Below are 15,252 nucleotides of genomic sequence, written 5' to 3'. Positions count from 1 at the left end.
TACTCAGCCAGTGGGCTCCATCTCCAAGCTGTCTTCTATAGAGTGAGCTCATTTGGAAAGGTGGTGAGCAGTGCTCCCTGCACCCTCTGCTCAGCCTCTAGCACTTCTTGTCGAGTCTGCTGTGCTCTACAAAGGACTGATTGCCTCGTGTTTGACTGTTGCCGTTTGCTTTGCCTGTCCTTTGAATTATGCAAAGGATAATAGGCTGTAATCATAGTATTTCTTAAATTACTCTCTGTGAGTTGATTGTCATTTTATTCTTTTCTCTATAAAAACAGCTGTGTCTAAAAATTCTGAGCAGCTGAAACAAAGATAGTCTTTGCCTTTTAAAAATGTGTAAATCGAATATATAAGAATATTCCTCACCCCAAAAAAGAGCTCATTTCCCAAAAAGGAATCTAGAAAAGTGAGTGTGAGTTATACATAGCTTTCTTGAGTCTCAGATTTCACTAGTAACAGCAGGATGTTAACATAATCATGAGGTAACCTAGATAAACTGATCATTTATTTTAGATTAGCCCACATTTATTCCTGTATCTTATAGCTATTTGTAATACCCGTCTTCCTCAAAATGTCCCGTTTAAATAACAAACTACAGTATTGCTCTCCTTGTAGGTTCTTTATCTTTTCAGAGGGAAAGCAAGGTCCTTAATGAGAAGTAGAAGTCAAAAACAAACATCATAGAGTGTGTCCACCTGTGAGTCTGATTTTAGTTTCCGCCCTGGTGTCTCACGGACTCTTCAGCGGAGCTCTGAGGGATGGCTGCCATTTAGCCGCAGTATACCTAAGCTGGCAGTTTGTGCTAGCAGCATCCCATGCCCAACAACTTTCTCCTGAGTGCATCCCAGTGTTGTGTGTGGTACTGTCCCTCTCCTCACTCACTGTCAGCAGCTACAAAGCTGTCTCCGTGATGGCTGCCATGTGTATTAACAGGTGGTCTCGTTCCTTCTCTCAGGTGCATTCCTCTGGCTTCAGGGTGGAGTGTGGGAAGATGCATACTCTTTTCCTCCTCAGACACAAGAATGGTGCTCTGGTTTCTTAACCATTGCCTTGGCTTTTGATTTCACATGAAGAGAAATTATTTCCAAATATGGTCAAAAGATTTTCTTTGAAGAATACTAAGTAGGCCTATATGATTGTCAGTAAAATTAGATAAATTATGATAGATAATGATGGTGTGAAATGTTTTCCTCTGTACTTAAAACTGAATTAACAATATGCATATCCAAAAGGCTTCATTTATTTTTCTTGTTACCACTTTATGGGTTTTAGTTGGTTTTTTCTTTCTTTTTTTCATTTATTTTTTAATTTCTGTGTTCTGGCCATACCCAGGAGATCCATCTGCTTTTGATTTCTCCCTTTAAAGTTACATGGTAAATTTTCTTTCTCATTCTTCTGAGATGGAAAAATTCAAATATTATACAAAATTTAAATATATATATATTACACTGTTTATCCTTTCGCTTGTTACTTATTATTACTTATTACAGCCTGAGGCCAGACCAAAAAGGTGACAGTTACTCGGCTCCTGTGTTTAATTTTGTTAGTATTACTTACTAATTTTATTAGTATTACTGATAAATGGGTGTCAAGGCAGTTATGAGCACACTATTCTTCCAATGGAAGTTGGACCACAGCCATGCACCTACCACAATGCTCTGTTTCTTACGTACAGCTAAAATAGGTGGGCAGCTGCTAGTGCAACCCTAGCAGTTTCGTTAACATTGATAGGACTGAGAACCCTAAAACAAGTATGTACGGACCTGTGTTGTCCACTGTGGCACCACTAGTTGGAGACATGAGGAATCTAAGCTGAGATTTGCACTATACATGCACTTGAGACTGCAGAGGCTAAGCACAGAGAGAAAATTAGCACCTCATACATGGGTAGGATTTTCATGTTGCTGTCATATTGAGATGATAATACATGATATACACTGGGTTGAGTATGTTGTTAAAATTAGTCTACTTATGTTATTTTAATGTGACTATCAAGTCACATTAGTGTTAATAGTGTAGTGTTAGTAGTGTTATACATTATAGAGCATGTCCACCTCTAGTGGTAGTAGTAGTGTAAGCAAATGTGGCATCTTTTCTTTAAAAAAAGATGAAAAACAAGTTTAGTTTTTGCTATCTGTTTTTATTAATGGGGGTTAAATAAAATTCATTGCCTTACACACTTGAACTAAGAATTTAATATTAAGTTGGGTATGGTGGTACACACCTTTAATCCCAGCACTCTGGAAGGCCGAGGCAGGCCAAGCTCTAAGACCAGCCTTGTTTACATAGAGAGTTCTAGGAGAACAGGACTCCCTCCGTAGGTGTTGATCTTGTCTCAAAAACAAACAAAAAAGATTTTGTTAGTATTACTTTTTTTCTTTTAAGTATAGAATAGAGTTTATTCAGGGCGTGGGGAGGGGAGTTAAGAGGGTAGTAGAGGCAGAGAGAGAGTAGAGAAGTAGAAGCCAGCCATGAGCATGTGGAGAGATGGGGGAAGGGGATAGAGAAATGACATAAAGTTACAGCTATGGGGGATGGGCAGTGCCAGTGAAGATGGTGGGCACTTTGGTGTAGTAGTCATGTGTAGTCATGTTGTCGTGATGTGGTGAGCTGCCCCTGGGAATAGCAGAAACAAGTGAGCAAAGGGTAGGTTAGCCCCTGGCCTTGTTGTTTGTGAGCTCTGACTTTGTATCCGAGGATACAGGGCACATTATACTAATCCTGACCCACATGGCAGCTGCTGCCTTACCTCCTTCATGGTGTCTTCCCTATTGAACAGTGGATAACCACTGTTCCTAATGTTCCTCACTCCTGATGCCTGTTCACTGACTATTCCTGCTTTTCCTCGTGGGGAAAAAAATCACTAATTTGCCTTTAACAGCAGAGATAGACATCAACAAATGTATGATATAGGTAGTTTTCTGAAATTCAGCCATATACACATTTTTCCATAAAGTGCCAATCTGATCATTTAAAATTGTTGCTAAAGAAATATCCTAGTTGTCCATTTCCAGTGATAGTTATGCTTGTGTACACAGTTGTTACACACAGAACTAGACCTCACTACTGTCTTCAATTATCCCACTCCCAAAAGACAGTAGTGTAAGACACAGGTAAAGCAGGACCAAACTAACTCCATTACATCTTGTTGTGGAGCCAGTAACCTTGAATGTGAATTTTCACAGAGCAGTTAGTGGAGAAGTATAGATTTTAGGGTCAGAGAGTCAGTTGAAAGAAAAACAGGATCTAGAATGATGACTCAGTTTGTATGTCCCTTGCAAGCATGAGGACCTGAGTTTGATCCTCAGCACTCACATTAAAAAAAAAAAAAAAAAAAACCATAGAACGAGATAGCTCGATAGAGCAGTCAGTGGAAACACTGCACCTATCTCTGCCCTGCCCTCCACCTGTGCCAGTGCATACATGTGCATACAATAATAATAGCTTTATGGTTTGGTTTGGTTTGGTTTGGTTTTGTATGTTCAGATTTTTGAACCGAGTAACTTTTTACCTTAATCTTGGTCTGGCCTCACGTAAGTTATATTTTATTTTATTGTTATTGTGGTTAATTAAGTTACTGTTATTATTACAGTTCTTTATCCTTTTATTGGGTTTAAATTTCCCTTTACAAAATATGCATGGATCAAAAATGTGCCTTTGGAAGAAACTGCTGGTGTTAGTTGTGCTGGCGTCACTTCATACTGTGATGTTTTCTGTTTACCAAGAGATGAGTATTTCAATATAACGATGTGCATGTTTTCCCCCTTCTCCCGCTGCATGCAGGGATTCGGGTTCGTAACTTTCGAGAATAGTGCTGATGCAGACAGGGCCAGGGAGAAATTGCACGGCACCGTGGTAGAGGGCCGTAAAATCGAGGTGCATGTCTTCAATAATTCAATTTCTCGTTTATATTTTTCTTTCTCTTTGTGTACTGCCTCACTTCACCTTCAGACCCCTGTCCTGTCCATGTGTGCACTCCTGTCTGTGTGTGCACTCCTGTCTGTGTGTGCACTCCTGTCTGTGTGCACTCCTGTCTGTGTGTGCACTCCTGTCCGTGTGTGCACTCCTGTCCGTGTGTGCACTCCTGTCCGTGTGTGCATTCCTGTCCGTGTGTGCACTCCTGTCCGTGTGTGCACTCCTGTCTGTGTGTGCACTCCTGTCCATGTCTGTCTTCACCTCCTTGCACTACACTGTAAAAGTAACAATCCTGTCAGCTTCTCCCCTGCTCTTGGTTGTTCTAGGGTTAATTTGGAGGGTGGGGATATGTGCTTACCTGTTTTTCACTTACTTTTTTTCCCTCTTCCAAAATGTTCATCCTTCTGCTCTCTTGATTTTTTTTCCTTTGCTTCAGTTTGCAAGACTCTGAATTCCTATAATGAGGCCTAAGCAAAACTAACTTCAAAAATGTCTAAAGACTATCTAGCTTATAGCATTGTGTGTTGGAGGCCAGTTCCCCTCCAAGTGTGTTTGATAAGTGTGGATAGATGATTATAGTGGTTGGGGGTTGGGGGGCAGAATCCAAAACTCTATAAGGAGTTTTAAATTTTACTTAATACTGAGAACTTCAAGGCTTGGCTCCAAAGTTGACAAATAGCAGTCTCAACAGAGGGTTCGGGGCAGCTGGTGGCACTGATGAACAAATGTTGTGATTGTGAAGTCAGCCCTGAGCTCACCAGCATAGAGTGACTAACAGATTGAAGGTTAACTGGCTCCTCTCCCCTTTCCCAGTTTTTTAAAGTATTAAATATAAAAGCCACCATTTGAGTAAGATGTCTGCATATTTTGCTTTTTTTCCCCTTTCCAATGGTTTAGCATTTAGGGCCCTTCACTTGCCTCACTCTTTCCATGGTAACTATACACAATGCTGGCGGTGCCCGTTGGCGGTAAGTGAATTGAAAGTGCTAGAGAAGAAGCTTTGAAAAATGTAATCACAAAACAGTTAAGAGAGAAAAAGTCCATCTGCCATCTCACATTAACACTACCAGATGTGGTTTGACTTGCTTCTCTCCCTTCCTGCCCCTTTTATTTTCACTGCTGTGGGGTGATGTCGCCTGGACTTTGGATGTACATCCTGTCTTGTAGCAGTCTGAGCTGTTTGGTTACTGACTTCATGGTGATTTTTTTTCCCCTTGCGCATCTTACTCAGAGTTATTGAACTCCAGTTTGGCTGGTTTTATTAATGCACTCTGCCCCCTTTCCCAACCCCGTGCAGCTCTTTCCTGCCGACACCCCCCTCATGTTCTCTCCTATTCTCCCCTACCACTCTGTTCAGTTTCCCTGACTTCCCATTCCTGCCCCTTCCTTTCTTCCTCCCTGTCCCTCTCTGTCTGGAGCTGTGGGTGTCTCTTGCTGACTGGTAGTGTCTGCTTGGTTCTGGCTGGTTTTCCTTTGAATTGCTTGGTGGCTTTCTGCTCTAGTAGCTGGTTCAAGCCCTTGCTCCATTCCGACCTTGCTGCTCACTTTCCCTCTTCTTTCCGAGTTGTTTCTTTCTTTTCTTTGTGTGTGTTAACTGCATGCTCTCAATCTCATCGTTGTTGTCTCTCATTCTTTCTTTGTAAATGTGAAATGTTTACATTATCTGGTGGTCAAACTAGAGTAAATGGAGTTTCAAGCTGTCTTCACACAGGAAGGGGAGAGGGTCATTAAAATATGTCAGATGTTTTTAAATTCTAGTTTTATCCAAAATTGGTCTTCTTAACATAAATCTAGTACAATGTATATCCCTAGAGGCAAAGTAAGCTGACCTTGGTGGCACACGCCTGTCATTTAAGCATTCAGAAGGCTGAGGTAAGAGGATCACAGATTAAGGCTAGCCTGGCTACATAGCAAATTCCAGACTCAGCCTGAGGTTCCTAGTGAAACTTGTTTGTAAAAAAAACAGATGAGACACATTTATGTTTCATAAGCTCCAAGCTCAAGACAAGCTGCGTGCAGTTGAGTTTTCTGATGAGGCTCTGAAGTTGGTCCTGAGGCCACCCACTGTGTCCTGACTTCTGCTGCTCCCCTCCTTTCTCCTTACATCAGCATGGAGAAAACCTCATACAAACTTTATCATAGGGTAGAGGACCACAGGACAGGAGAACTAAGCAATCACTTTCACTGCTGAGCACCTGTGCCAAGGCCCTCAGAAACTTCATCTTCATCTTCAACTTCACATGAGTAATCCATGTGATCTAGAAAATTCAGGACGGTCCTACAGACTGCCACCACAGGAATCTTTAGTTCCTCTATTTATTTACTAATCCCAAACAGTCAAATAAATACATAACTATGTAGACCATCAGGACAGGATATGACATCAGCAGCATGGCTCAGGTGGCAAGCCTCTGTTTTATTAACGAGTTTCAAAGTTCTTTTGTAGACATATTTGTTTCCTATTTCCTTTTTTCCAAATTGTCTTTAGTAAAGAGACATCTTAAGGCTCTCCAGAGAACTTGTAACTGCACGGTTTCTCTGCAGTGCTGAAAGGTAGAACAGCCACAGTGTTTTTATTTGGAGACCAAGAAACTACATTTTACTCTGGTTAGCCTCATTTAATAAACACTTACATTCAAATTCTATAAATATTTTATGATGCTGTGTTAATTATCTAAATGCTATCAGAAATGTACTTTTAAATTATGCACTGTTACTGGATGAGCAGTGTCATGTTCCCTAATGCGTCTCTCCCGCCCTCTTGTCTGCTCGTGATTTTTAGGTGAATAATGCTACAGCACGGGTCATGACCAACAAGAAGATGGTCACGCCATATGCAAATGGTGAGGAGTTACAAGCTGCCTTGGGGGACCTTTGTTCTTACATAGATATATGAGATTTTCATGACTTCCTAGGACCATAAGCTCAATTCACATTTGACCTCTTAGAAAAATATTTTATCTTTGCAGATTATTTTTTTCCTTAGAATTAAGCTAAGCTTTTAACTTATAAAGGTATTTTGTTCTCATTAACTTTATGTTTGTTTGTTTGTTTGTTTGTTTATATGATGAGTATACTGTAACTGTCTTCAGACACACCAGTAGAGTGCATCAGATCCCATTACAGATGGTTGTGAGCTACCATGTAGTTGCTGGGAATTGAACTCAGGACCTCTGGAAGAACAGTCAGTGCTTTTAACCACTGAGCCATCTCTCCAGCCCTCTCATTAACTTTCATCTTCTCCACAGTACATGCCATTTGAGGAAGCTCCCTGCTAAAGCTGATTAGGTAGCCCATAAGCACCCTCCCCCCGAGGTCTCTGCAACTCCTTGTAACATGGAAATTGCTTACATAGCCTTGGAGACCCAGGCATGCTTTTCTACTGATTCCTCTTCACATGGTTGTGATCTAGATTAGTGAGAAGAAAAACCTAGGCTCTTTTATACTTCTAGATTCCTTGCTTTCCCTAAGACCTGTCAGTAATGGTCATGGGGCTGTAGGGTATAGCTTTTTATTCCATGATGACAAGTTATATAGTGAGTTAAATAAACATTTGTAAGAATGGGATTTTCAGTGATGGACTGGAAAGGTGGCTCCTGAGGGAAAAAGCACTAGCCCATGCAAGCCTGAGATCTTGAGTTCAGTAACCAGAACCTATGTGAAAAGCCATGTGTGGTGGTCCACATCTGTAATCCAAGCACCTTAGGCAAAAGTTTGGGCCTGCTGGCCTGAAATATGCCACACAGTGGCAGAAACAAGAGAGGCCTTGCTTCAGCAACAGGAAGGGAGAAGACTGGCTTCAAGAAGTTGTCTTCTCATCTCTGCTGCCCTCCATAGCATACACACACACATACTCAACACACAAAGTAAGTTTAAATTGTTTTCTAAATGCAGAATTTAGGGCTGAAGTAACAGCTCAGGTTAACTGATCTTACAGAGCACCCAAGATCAGTTCCCAGAACCTATGTCAGGTGGTTCTGAACTACCTGTAACTCTGGCTCTAGGTTATGTGTTATGTGTTAGGTGTATGTGTAAGTCAGAAGACAATAAGTCTGTTCTCTCCTTTATCCATATGGGTCCAGGCGTCAAACGGGCTTGGTGGTAAATGTTTTTACTCACTGAACCATTGTGTTGGCCCTCGTGAGCACTTTTATCAGAATAATGGTGGCTCACACCTGTAACCTTGGCACTGAGAAGGCTATAAGACAGAAGGATAATGAGTTGCAGGGCACATAGCCTGAGCTACATAGGGCCCAGTAAGTAATTAAGACACTTAACTCCTAACCTGATGACCTAAATTCTTCTTCCTCACCCACATAGTAAAAGGAGAAAACCAACTTCTTTATATCATCCTCTCACTAACTCACTAACACACACACACACAAACAGAGAGGGAGGGAGGGGGGAGAGAGAGAGGGAGAGGGAGAGACTGAAAGAGAGGGAGACAGAGAGACTGAAAGAAAGAGAGACAGAATGTAAAAAAAAAAAAAGGAAGGAAGGAAAATCTGTAATTTCAATATAACTGGCCTTCTCTCCATTCCTGTATTCATAGCATAACAGCAGCAGTGGCTAGGGAGAGAAATCAGTAAGAGATAGCCCCTCCAGAAAGTAGAATGGCAGGGTGTGTGGCTTCTGCTATATAAAAGTCAGTGGCTACTTCTTAAGCTCTTATGTAGCATCCTACTCACTGCTAGAGGAGTAGAATGCATTTCTTGCTTACAAACAAAATACTTGACATAGTCTATAAATATTATATTCTGTACATATATAAAGAAATAAAATCTTCAAGCTGAGCGGTGGTGGTCACATCTTTAATTGCGGTACTCATGAGAAGTAGGACAACCAGGTACACAGAAACTCTGTCTCCAAAAAAGAAATCTCCCAACATAGTATTTGGAAACTCAACATTTCTAAATCTTAAACTTAATGTTTGACATCTAGTCTGGTATCCTTCAGAGTCTCAAGTAACATGTTCATTAAAATGTTGATTATAAATTAAAACCTGGCCGGGCGGTAGTGGCGCACGCCTTTAATCCCAGTACTTGGGAGGCAGAGGCAGGTGGATTTCTGAGTTTGAGGCCAGCCTGGTCTACAAAGTGAGTTCCAGGATAGCCAGGACCCAGGACTACCCAGAGAAACCCGGTCTCCGAAAAAAAAAAAAAAAAAAAAATTTAAAACCTGAAGCCATGCACAGAAGATAGGAATGGACTTCACATTTCATTACTGCCTGTCTTTCCCTCTCTACTTGATAAACCCCAATTTTTACTACGAAGGGAGATTTCCATTTACACACAACTTGTGCTGTATAACTGAATTTGCCATCAAGTTCCAGGTTGGTTTGGTTTTTGAGACAGGGTTTCTCTGTGTAGCCCTGGCTGTCCTGGAACTACTTTGTAGATCAGGCTAGCCTCAAACTCACAGAGACCCACTCGCCTCTGCCTCCTGAGTGCTGGGATTGAAAGCGTGTGCGCCACTGCACCTGGCTCTAGGTCAGATTTTAATTCAATCTGAGGATGCCTTAATGAAGCATCTAGCGTAAAGTACTGTTAAGATGGCACGTAAGAAAGTGTGTTGCCTTGTGGCTACCAAATGATAGGTGTTCAGATTTCTTTCCTCTTCTAAGCTCAGAGCAGGACATCTGGGTACAGTTCTGAGCAGTCTGCCAAACTCCACAGTGTATTTCTGGTTCATCTTCTTCATACTCCCTCTCCATCTTCCTCCTTCCCTCTACTTTGTTTTTCTGTTCTAGTTACAGTCTGATGCTATGATAAAATAGACAAAAACCCACTTTGGGGTCACAGCTTTATCATTAAGGGAAGTCAGGTCAGCTTTCAAGCAGAAACTATAGAGGTACTGCTTAAAGATGATACCATTGCCCTTTCCTATAACTCTGACCTGAGGAGGAAAAACAGCCCCAAGGTGCCTGGAGCCATCTTGACCTGCAGAGTTCACTCCTGTCCTCTTCTGTTTCAGGCTGGAAGTTAAGTCCAGTAGTTGGAGCTGTGTATGGCCCTGAGTTATATGCAGGTATTAGTGCACTGCTTCCCTGTCTGCTACTTAATGGTATCTGTGGTTTCTCATTCAGCTACATCTTTGTATTGTAACCTTTGTGGGTTTTGTTTTTTGTTTTGTTTTTAATGCACTTAGCATCCAGCTTTCAAGCTGATGTGTCCCTAGGCAATGAGACGGCTGTGCCCTTATCAGGAAGAGGAGGCATCAACACTTACATCCCTCTAATCAGTAAGTAGCCTACACTGACCTGCTATGGGTTTTGACTGTTGCCACATGTGCTAGTTTGGTCTGGTTTTGTTCTAACATAATGCAGAACTAATGGAAAAGAATCATTCTTGAGAGATTAATAGATACCACAATGCCCTGTTTTATGTAACTCACACTAGAAGCACCCATAAAACAAAATCACTGGAAAGTGTACAGATGAACATATAAATATCCCATCTGTATGTGATCATAAGGATCATAAGGAAATCAGAAGATAAGAGCATGTCTAGCCTGCATCACTCAAGCCTGCTCATCCTACCCACTCTCCTCTGGAGTACCACTTAGCAGGGCTCCAGTGTCAGTAACAGGCCACTTTCTTGCTGTCTCTAAAGTCACTTTTACCTAGGCCTGTTTCCCCTGTAACTAAACCAGATTCCACAGAGCAGGCTGTTTGTACATGACTTCCAGAGCAAGGACCACTTAGAGAGGCTTTTGTCTGTCTTACTAAAGGGTACAAAGCAACTGAGGAGGTTAAAATATTTTAGTGACACCAGACAATGGCAGTGCATTCTTTTAATCCCAGCACTCAAAAGGCAGAGGCAGGTGGATCTCTGTGAGTTTGAGGCCAGTGTGGTCTACAGAACTAGTTCCAGGACAGCTAAGGTTAAACAGAGAAACCTTGTCTTTAAAACTCCTGTTTATTTATCTATATTAAAGAAATGTTATTACAAATAAATTCTCTAAAACCTATTGTATGCCTTGAAGGTTAGTACCATTAAAAATATAAGGAAGTTTCTTTTTGAGGAATATACTACATAATAACAGAAATGAAACATAGTTGGCCAGTTAAAGAATTTATATTAACCAGATTTAAATCACCAACAGAAATTAAAACTTGTGCATCTTACTACGATAAGAGTTTCTTATCAGTTCTCATAATGACTGGAAAAACCTGGAAGAAACAGAGTAAACTCAAGATCTGTGATGAGTGAGGCATGGAGTCGTTGTTTGGTCATCCTATATCTCTCTTTCCATTTCTTCCCCAAGCCCCAGAGTCACTAGTATGTATTAATTAGAATGCTTGCTGTCCTTTCAGGAAAGATTTGGTGCCTGTCTTTCTACCTTTTCCATAATTGATTCTCAATCTAGCTTTGTTCCAGCTCCTGAATGCAAGTTGAAATTTCTGTCATATTTTGGGTCTCCCTTTAGTTCCTGGCTTCCCTTACCCAACTGCAGCCACCACGGCAGCTGCTTTCAGAGGAGCCCATCTGAGGGGCAGAGGGCGGACAGTGTATGGTGCAGTCCGAGCAGTACCTCCAACAGCCATCCCCGCCTATCCAGGGTAAGCATTAGATTCCAAAATCACCATTTCTAAAATAAGCAATTGGATGCAAAAGGAGGGAAGATGAGTGCTCTGCCCTCCCTGATTTCCAGGCTGTTGCTTGCAACATTTAGATGTTGTGTAAATATTTGCAAATTAATGGACTAAGGGCAAGAACCAAAATAAAGAATTTTGACCAAGGGTCAATTCATTATATAAACCCTCATTTTGGCCACCTTAAGCCTTCATGGTGACAGCTTAAGACAGTGGCCAGAGCCATCTTGTGTTTGCTAGCAGTGTGTTGGCATGGAGTTCACTCAGCAGCGCACGAGTGTGGATTAACACTACTACAGAGAACTGAGGGAGCTGGAGATCTTAGTGCCAGACTGTGTCTGCTCTGCTCACCTGTCTCACCTCCCCATGCTGGGGTAGAGGCCAGCACATGCGTCCACCCATGGTTCACTGCCTGGGTGGTGAGCAGCAAAGCTAGTTACCCACAATGGATTTGCTTTCTTCGTAGGAAACAGATTGAAAGAGGTGAATTCAAAGACAAAACAAGTCCAATTAAATGAAGGAAGAGAGGGAGAAGTAGGGATCCAGCTGCAGCTGGCTTAAGGTGGTAGCAGCTGACATAGCCGAGCATCCCTTGCCTTCAGTTTGGATGTCTCATGCAGTGGAAAGATTCCATAGCAACAAACAAATCCTTTGTTTTTGAATGGGGAGAAGGAGGGAAGATGGCAGATTGGCTTTTAGTTGTTTACCTGTGTCAACCTGACATATGTTTTTATATGAAGTGAACTTCTCTAAGTCAGTTGTACCAAGAACTTTCTCAAAAGAGTTGACATTTCTCTTCATCTTTTCTCTGCCTATGAAAGGTAGTTTTTTTGTTGTTGTTTTTGGTTTGGTTTTTCCTGTATTGTGGAGAAATATAAATAGCTGCAGAAAAACCAATTAGTTGCTTTTTAGTTAAAACATACCAGAAGAGAGGATGTCCCTTTCTGATAGCAAAATTGGCTTCACCAGGAGGTATACTAATTTAACATTCATTCATTCATAGACCAATGGACATACCATTAGGAGTCCTCCATGCTACAGAATTAAAGCATGTTTATTAGACAAGGCAAGTATGCATGCTGAAGTGGGCAGACTCCAAGACACTGCAAGGGAACTGCTTCAGAAAATAACTTTCATTTGCAATTGATAGATAATTAAATCCCATGCATTCCATCATCTCCATCTTCTGCCATGACTTGCTTTTAATTTTATCTTTTTTTGTCTCAACTTGACCTTTGACCTTCAACCTCTGACATCTCTTTTTTAAAAAAAAAATTAAAGATACAGCTTTGTTTCATTAAGAAATATTTGAGTGAAACATGAAAGTGAATCTTTTACAAGCTTAGCACACTACGAAAACTGCTAGTAACATATCTCCCATTTCCACCCAAAAGCATTGACTGTCACATATGCAGGGAGAGAATGCAGAGACACATGGAACTTCCTATTTTGTAACTTCCTGAGCTACTTCATAGCTGTTCTCCCCCAAGTCTGTGTCAGATATATATATATATATATTTGCTTAAGCGTATCTTGTCTTTTATGTCTGATCATATCAGTACACTGAACACTTATTTTCTGTGCATTTTTTTTTTTTATTAACTAAACCACCTGTTTACATGGAAGATGGCAAGGAATAAGTCCAGTATTTCCTGGGGAATGGCCTAGAGTTGCTCTCCTAGAATTGCTTGTGAGCCTCTGTGCTCTTACGGCGTTGGTACAGGGATTATCAAAATTCTTGTAGAATCCAGTGAATAGTCACAATCAGTGATTTGCCTTAGAATAAAATATATCCGTGTTTCTAATGGCAACAGTCTTTGTAGAGGGATGTGTGTAGTCTTTGCCTGTGCCCCACACTGACACTGACAGAGACTAACTCCCCTCCCTCTGTGCTCCCCATTCTTTAGCCTTCACTTATACAGATTCAGCCCAATATTAGACTTGAAGTACGTGGAGACTTAACGGAAGTAAAGCCTGCCTACAGACACCAGAAGTTCATCTGCCGTTCCTGCTGTGCAAACCCATAGGTCTAGTGTTAGGTGCATTGTAAGGTGGTGTGACCTTGCAACTTTTAGATGTAAGACTTAGTGGCCCTACTTGTTAGCTCATTCATTATAATGGAGAAAAGAAATTATCCATTTGACTTAGCTAATAAACCAAAACAGATTTTTAAAAATATATAAAATAGCCAAGTCTTGACCTGACAAATATGAAGAAAGTTTGTCTTCTACCACTGTTAATGTCTTTTGCTCCCAAAATAATATTTGGGGAAAATCTATACATACACAAGCACTTCATAAGGCTGGAGAAAAGTCTACGTTTTAAGAACAATAGCATACTATTACTCCAGATTTTTGTTTAAAAAACTAATAGTGCCTGCTTGGCAAAGCCCATTCCCAAACCGGAGAGTGAGCCGTGCCATTGACTTCCTCAGGTTCACCATCAAGGACAGTCCTAGTTGTGACCAAAGCTTTAGTCACCAATTGTGTATTTCAGAATTCTTTGAATACTCTGTTAGTTAGGCAAGAACCCTTAAAATCTTCCAGTTGCTCCTTCCCACTCTGGATTATATTGTTACTATCTGGGATCCCACTGCACCTTTCAATTCTTGGACCAATCACCTTAACCTTGAGCTCATTACCTCTGCTTGTGAAAGCAATGCATTGTGGGTATTTTTGGTTGTTTTGTTCTTTTGGTTTTTTTTTTAATTACATTTCTCTGTTTACTTTGGTCAGAATTGATTGACTTGTTTTTCCAAGGTGTTGCATTGGTTCTTAAAAATGCTGAATAATAATACTTTGCATGCTTGTGTGATCAGCCAAATCTTATCGCATGTCTAATGTGCAGGGTAAAAAGCAGGTGATGTATGGATAACAGGAAAATCTATACTTTCAAAAATGAAAATAACTACTAAGCGTCATTTGAAACACACTTAGCAAATAGCTCCTATCCTGATGGGATTCACTATGTCCACTCTCCTCCTGAAGCTAAGCCCTCAGTATCCCTATCCTTTGTAGGCCATTAAAGAATAGCAAATGGTTTAAAAGTACTCCAGATGCTAAAGGTGGTCTGTGTAACCCAGCTGATCTCAGACAGCTCCATGCAGCCCTGCCAGGCACATGGCCTCTGTCCGTAGTCTGTGCTATCCAGGGTCCAGGTGCTTTGTCTGGTTTTGCAGACCCTTAGCCCTCCTCACATGTCCTGGAGCCACGGAACACATACAGCTCTGTCACCAGCTTGCCGCGGCCCCACGTCCAGGTCACATTCATACATCACCTGCCTGTGTAGCGCATGTGCATGCTGCCGTCCTCAATAACCGGAATGTGTTTCTGTTCTTTTGTTTTTTGTTTTTGTTTTTGTGTGGATTTCTGCAGTGTGGTTTACCAGGACGGATTTTACGGTGCTGACCTCTATGTAAGTACACACACTTGGGGCCTTTTTGACCCCATCCCCTGACAAGCCAGCCTTTTTTTTTCTGTTTCTTTAGTTTGTTTTTGTTTTATTTTTATTTTTGTTTCCTTTTTTAAAAATATAATTTAATTTTTGTTTTCCTTTTTCCTTGTGGATATATATATATTTATATATTTTAAGAATGCAAGCATGCTTCTCTGCCACTGCGCTTGCCCCTGGGTGCAAAAACTAAGTCTTTGGGTCTTGTGATGGTTGCTGGGCTCAGTCTGCTGGACATATTCTTCCCTTCCCTGGGCCCTCCCACAGATGCTCTAGGTCATCTCTCACCCTGA

The 15,252-nt window shown here is 41.2% G+C and overlaps 1 protein-coding gene across 42 annotated transcripts in view; it reads left to right on the top strand.

Annotated features, from left to right (window-relative positions):
- Rbfox2 (RNA binding fox-1 homolog 2) overlaps positions 1 to 15,252 on the top strand; it is a 238,402-nt gene that overhangs the window by 207,796 nt on the left and 15,354 nt on the right. For 14 of the 42 annotated variants that reach the window (XM_076911540.1, XM_076911548.1, XM_034517454.2 and 11 more), the window contains 6 exons: positions 3,784 to 3,876; positions 6,698 to 6,758; positions 9,889 to 9,942; positions 10,063 to 10,155; positions 11,344 to 11,476; positions 14,884 to 14,923. In XM_076911540.1, coding sequence (XP_076767655.1) covers positions 3,784 to 3,876; positions 6,698 to 6,758; positions 9,889 to 9,942; positions 10,063 to 10,155; positions 11,344 to 11,476; positions 14,884 to 14,923 — 474 coding nt within the window. Of the gene's footprint in view, positions 1 to 3,783; positions 3,877 to 6,697; positions 6,759 to 9,888; positions 9,943 to 10,062; positions 10,158 to 11,333; positions 11,477 to 12,512; positions 12,576 to 14,883; positions 14,924 to 15,252 lie in introns of all 42 variants that reach the window. The other 28 variants (XR_013103347.1, XM_076911534.1, XM_076911538.1 and 25 more) reach the window with 7 other exon arrangements.

The sequence above is a fragment of the Arvicanthis niloticus genome, chromosome 13 (genome assembly GCF_011762505.2).
Source record: "Arvicanthis niloticus isolate mArvNil1 chromosome 13, mArvNil1.pat.X, whole genome shotgun sequence".
In the NCBI taxonomy this organism is placed as follows: domain Eukaryota; kingdom Metazoa; phylum Chordata; class Mammalia; order Rodentia; family Muridae; genus Arvicanthis; species Arvicanthis niloticus.
This window is presented reverse-complemented; position numbering and strand designations above follow the sequence as displayed.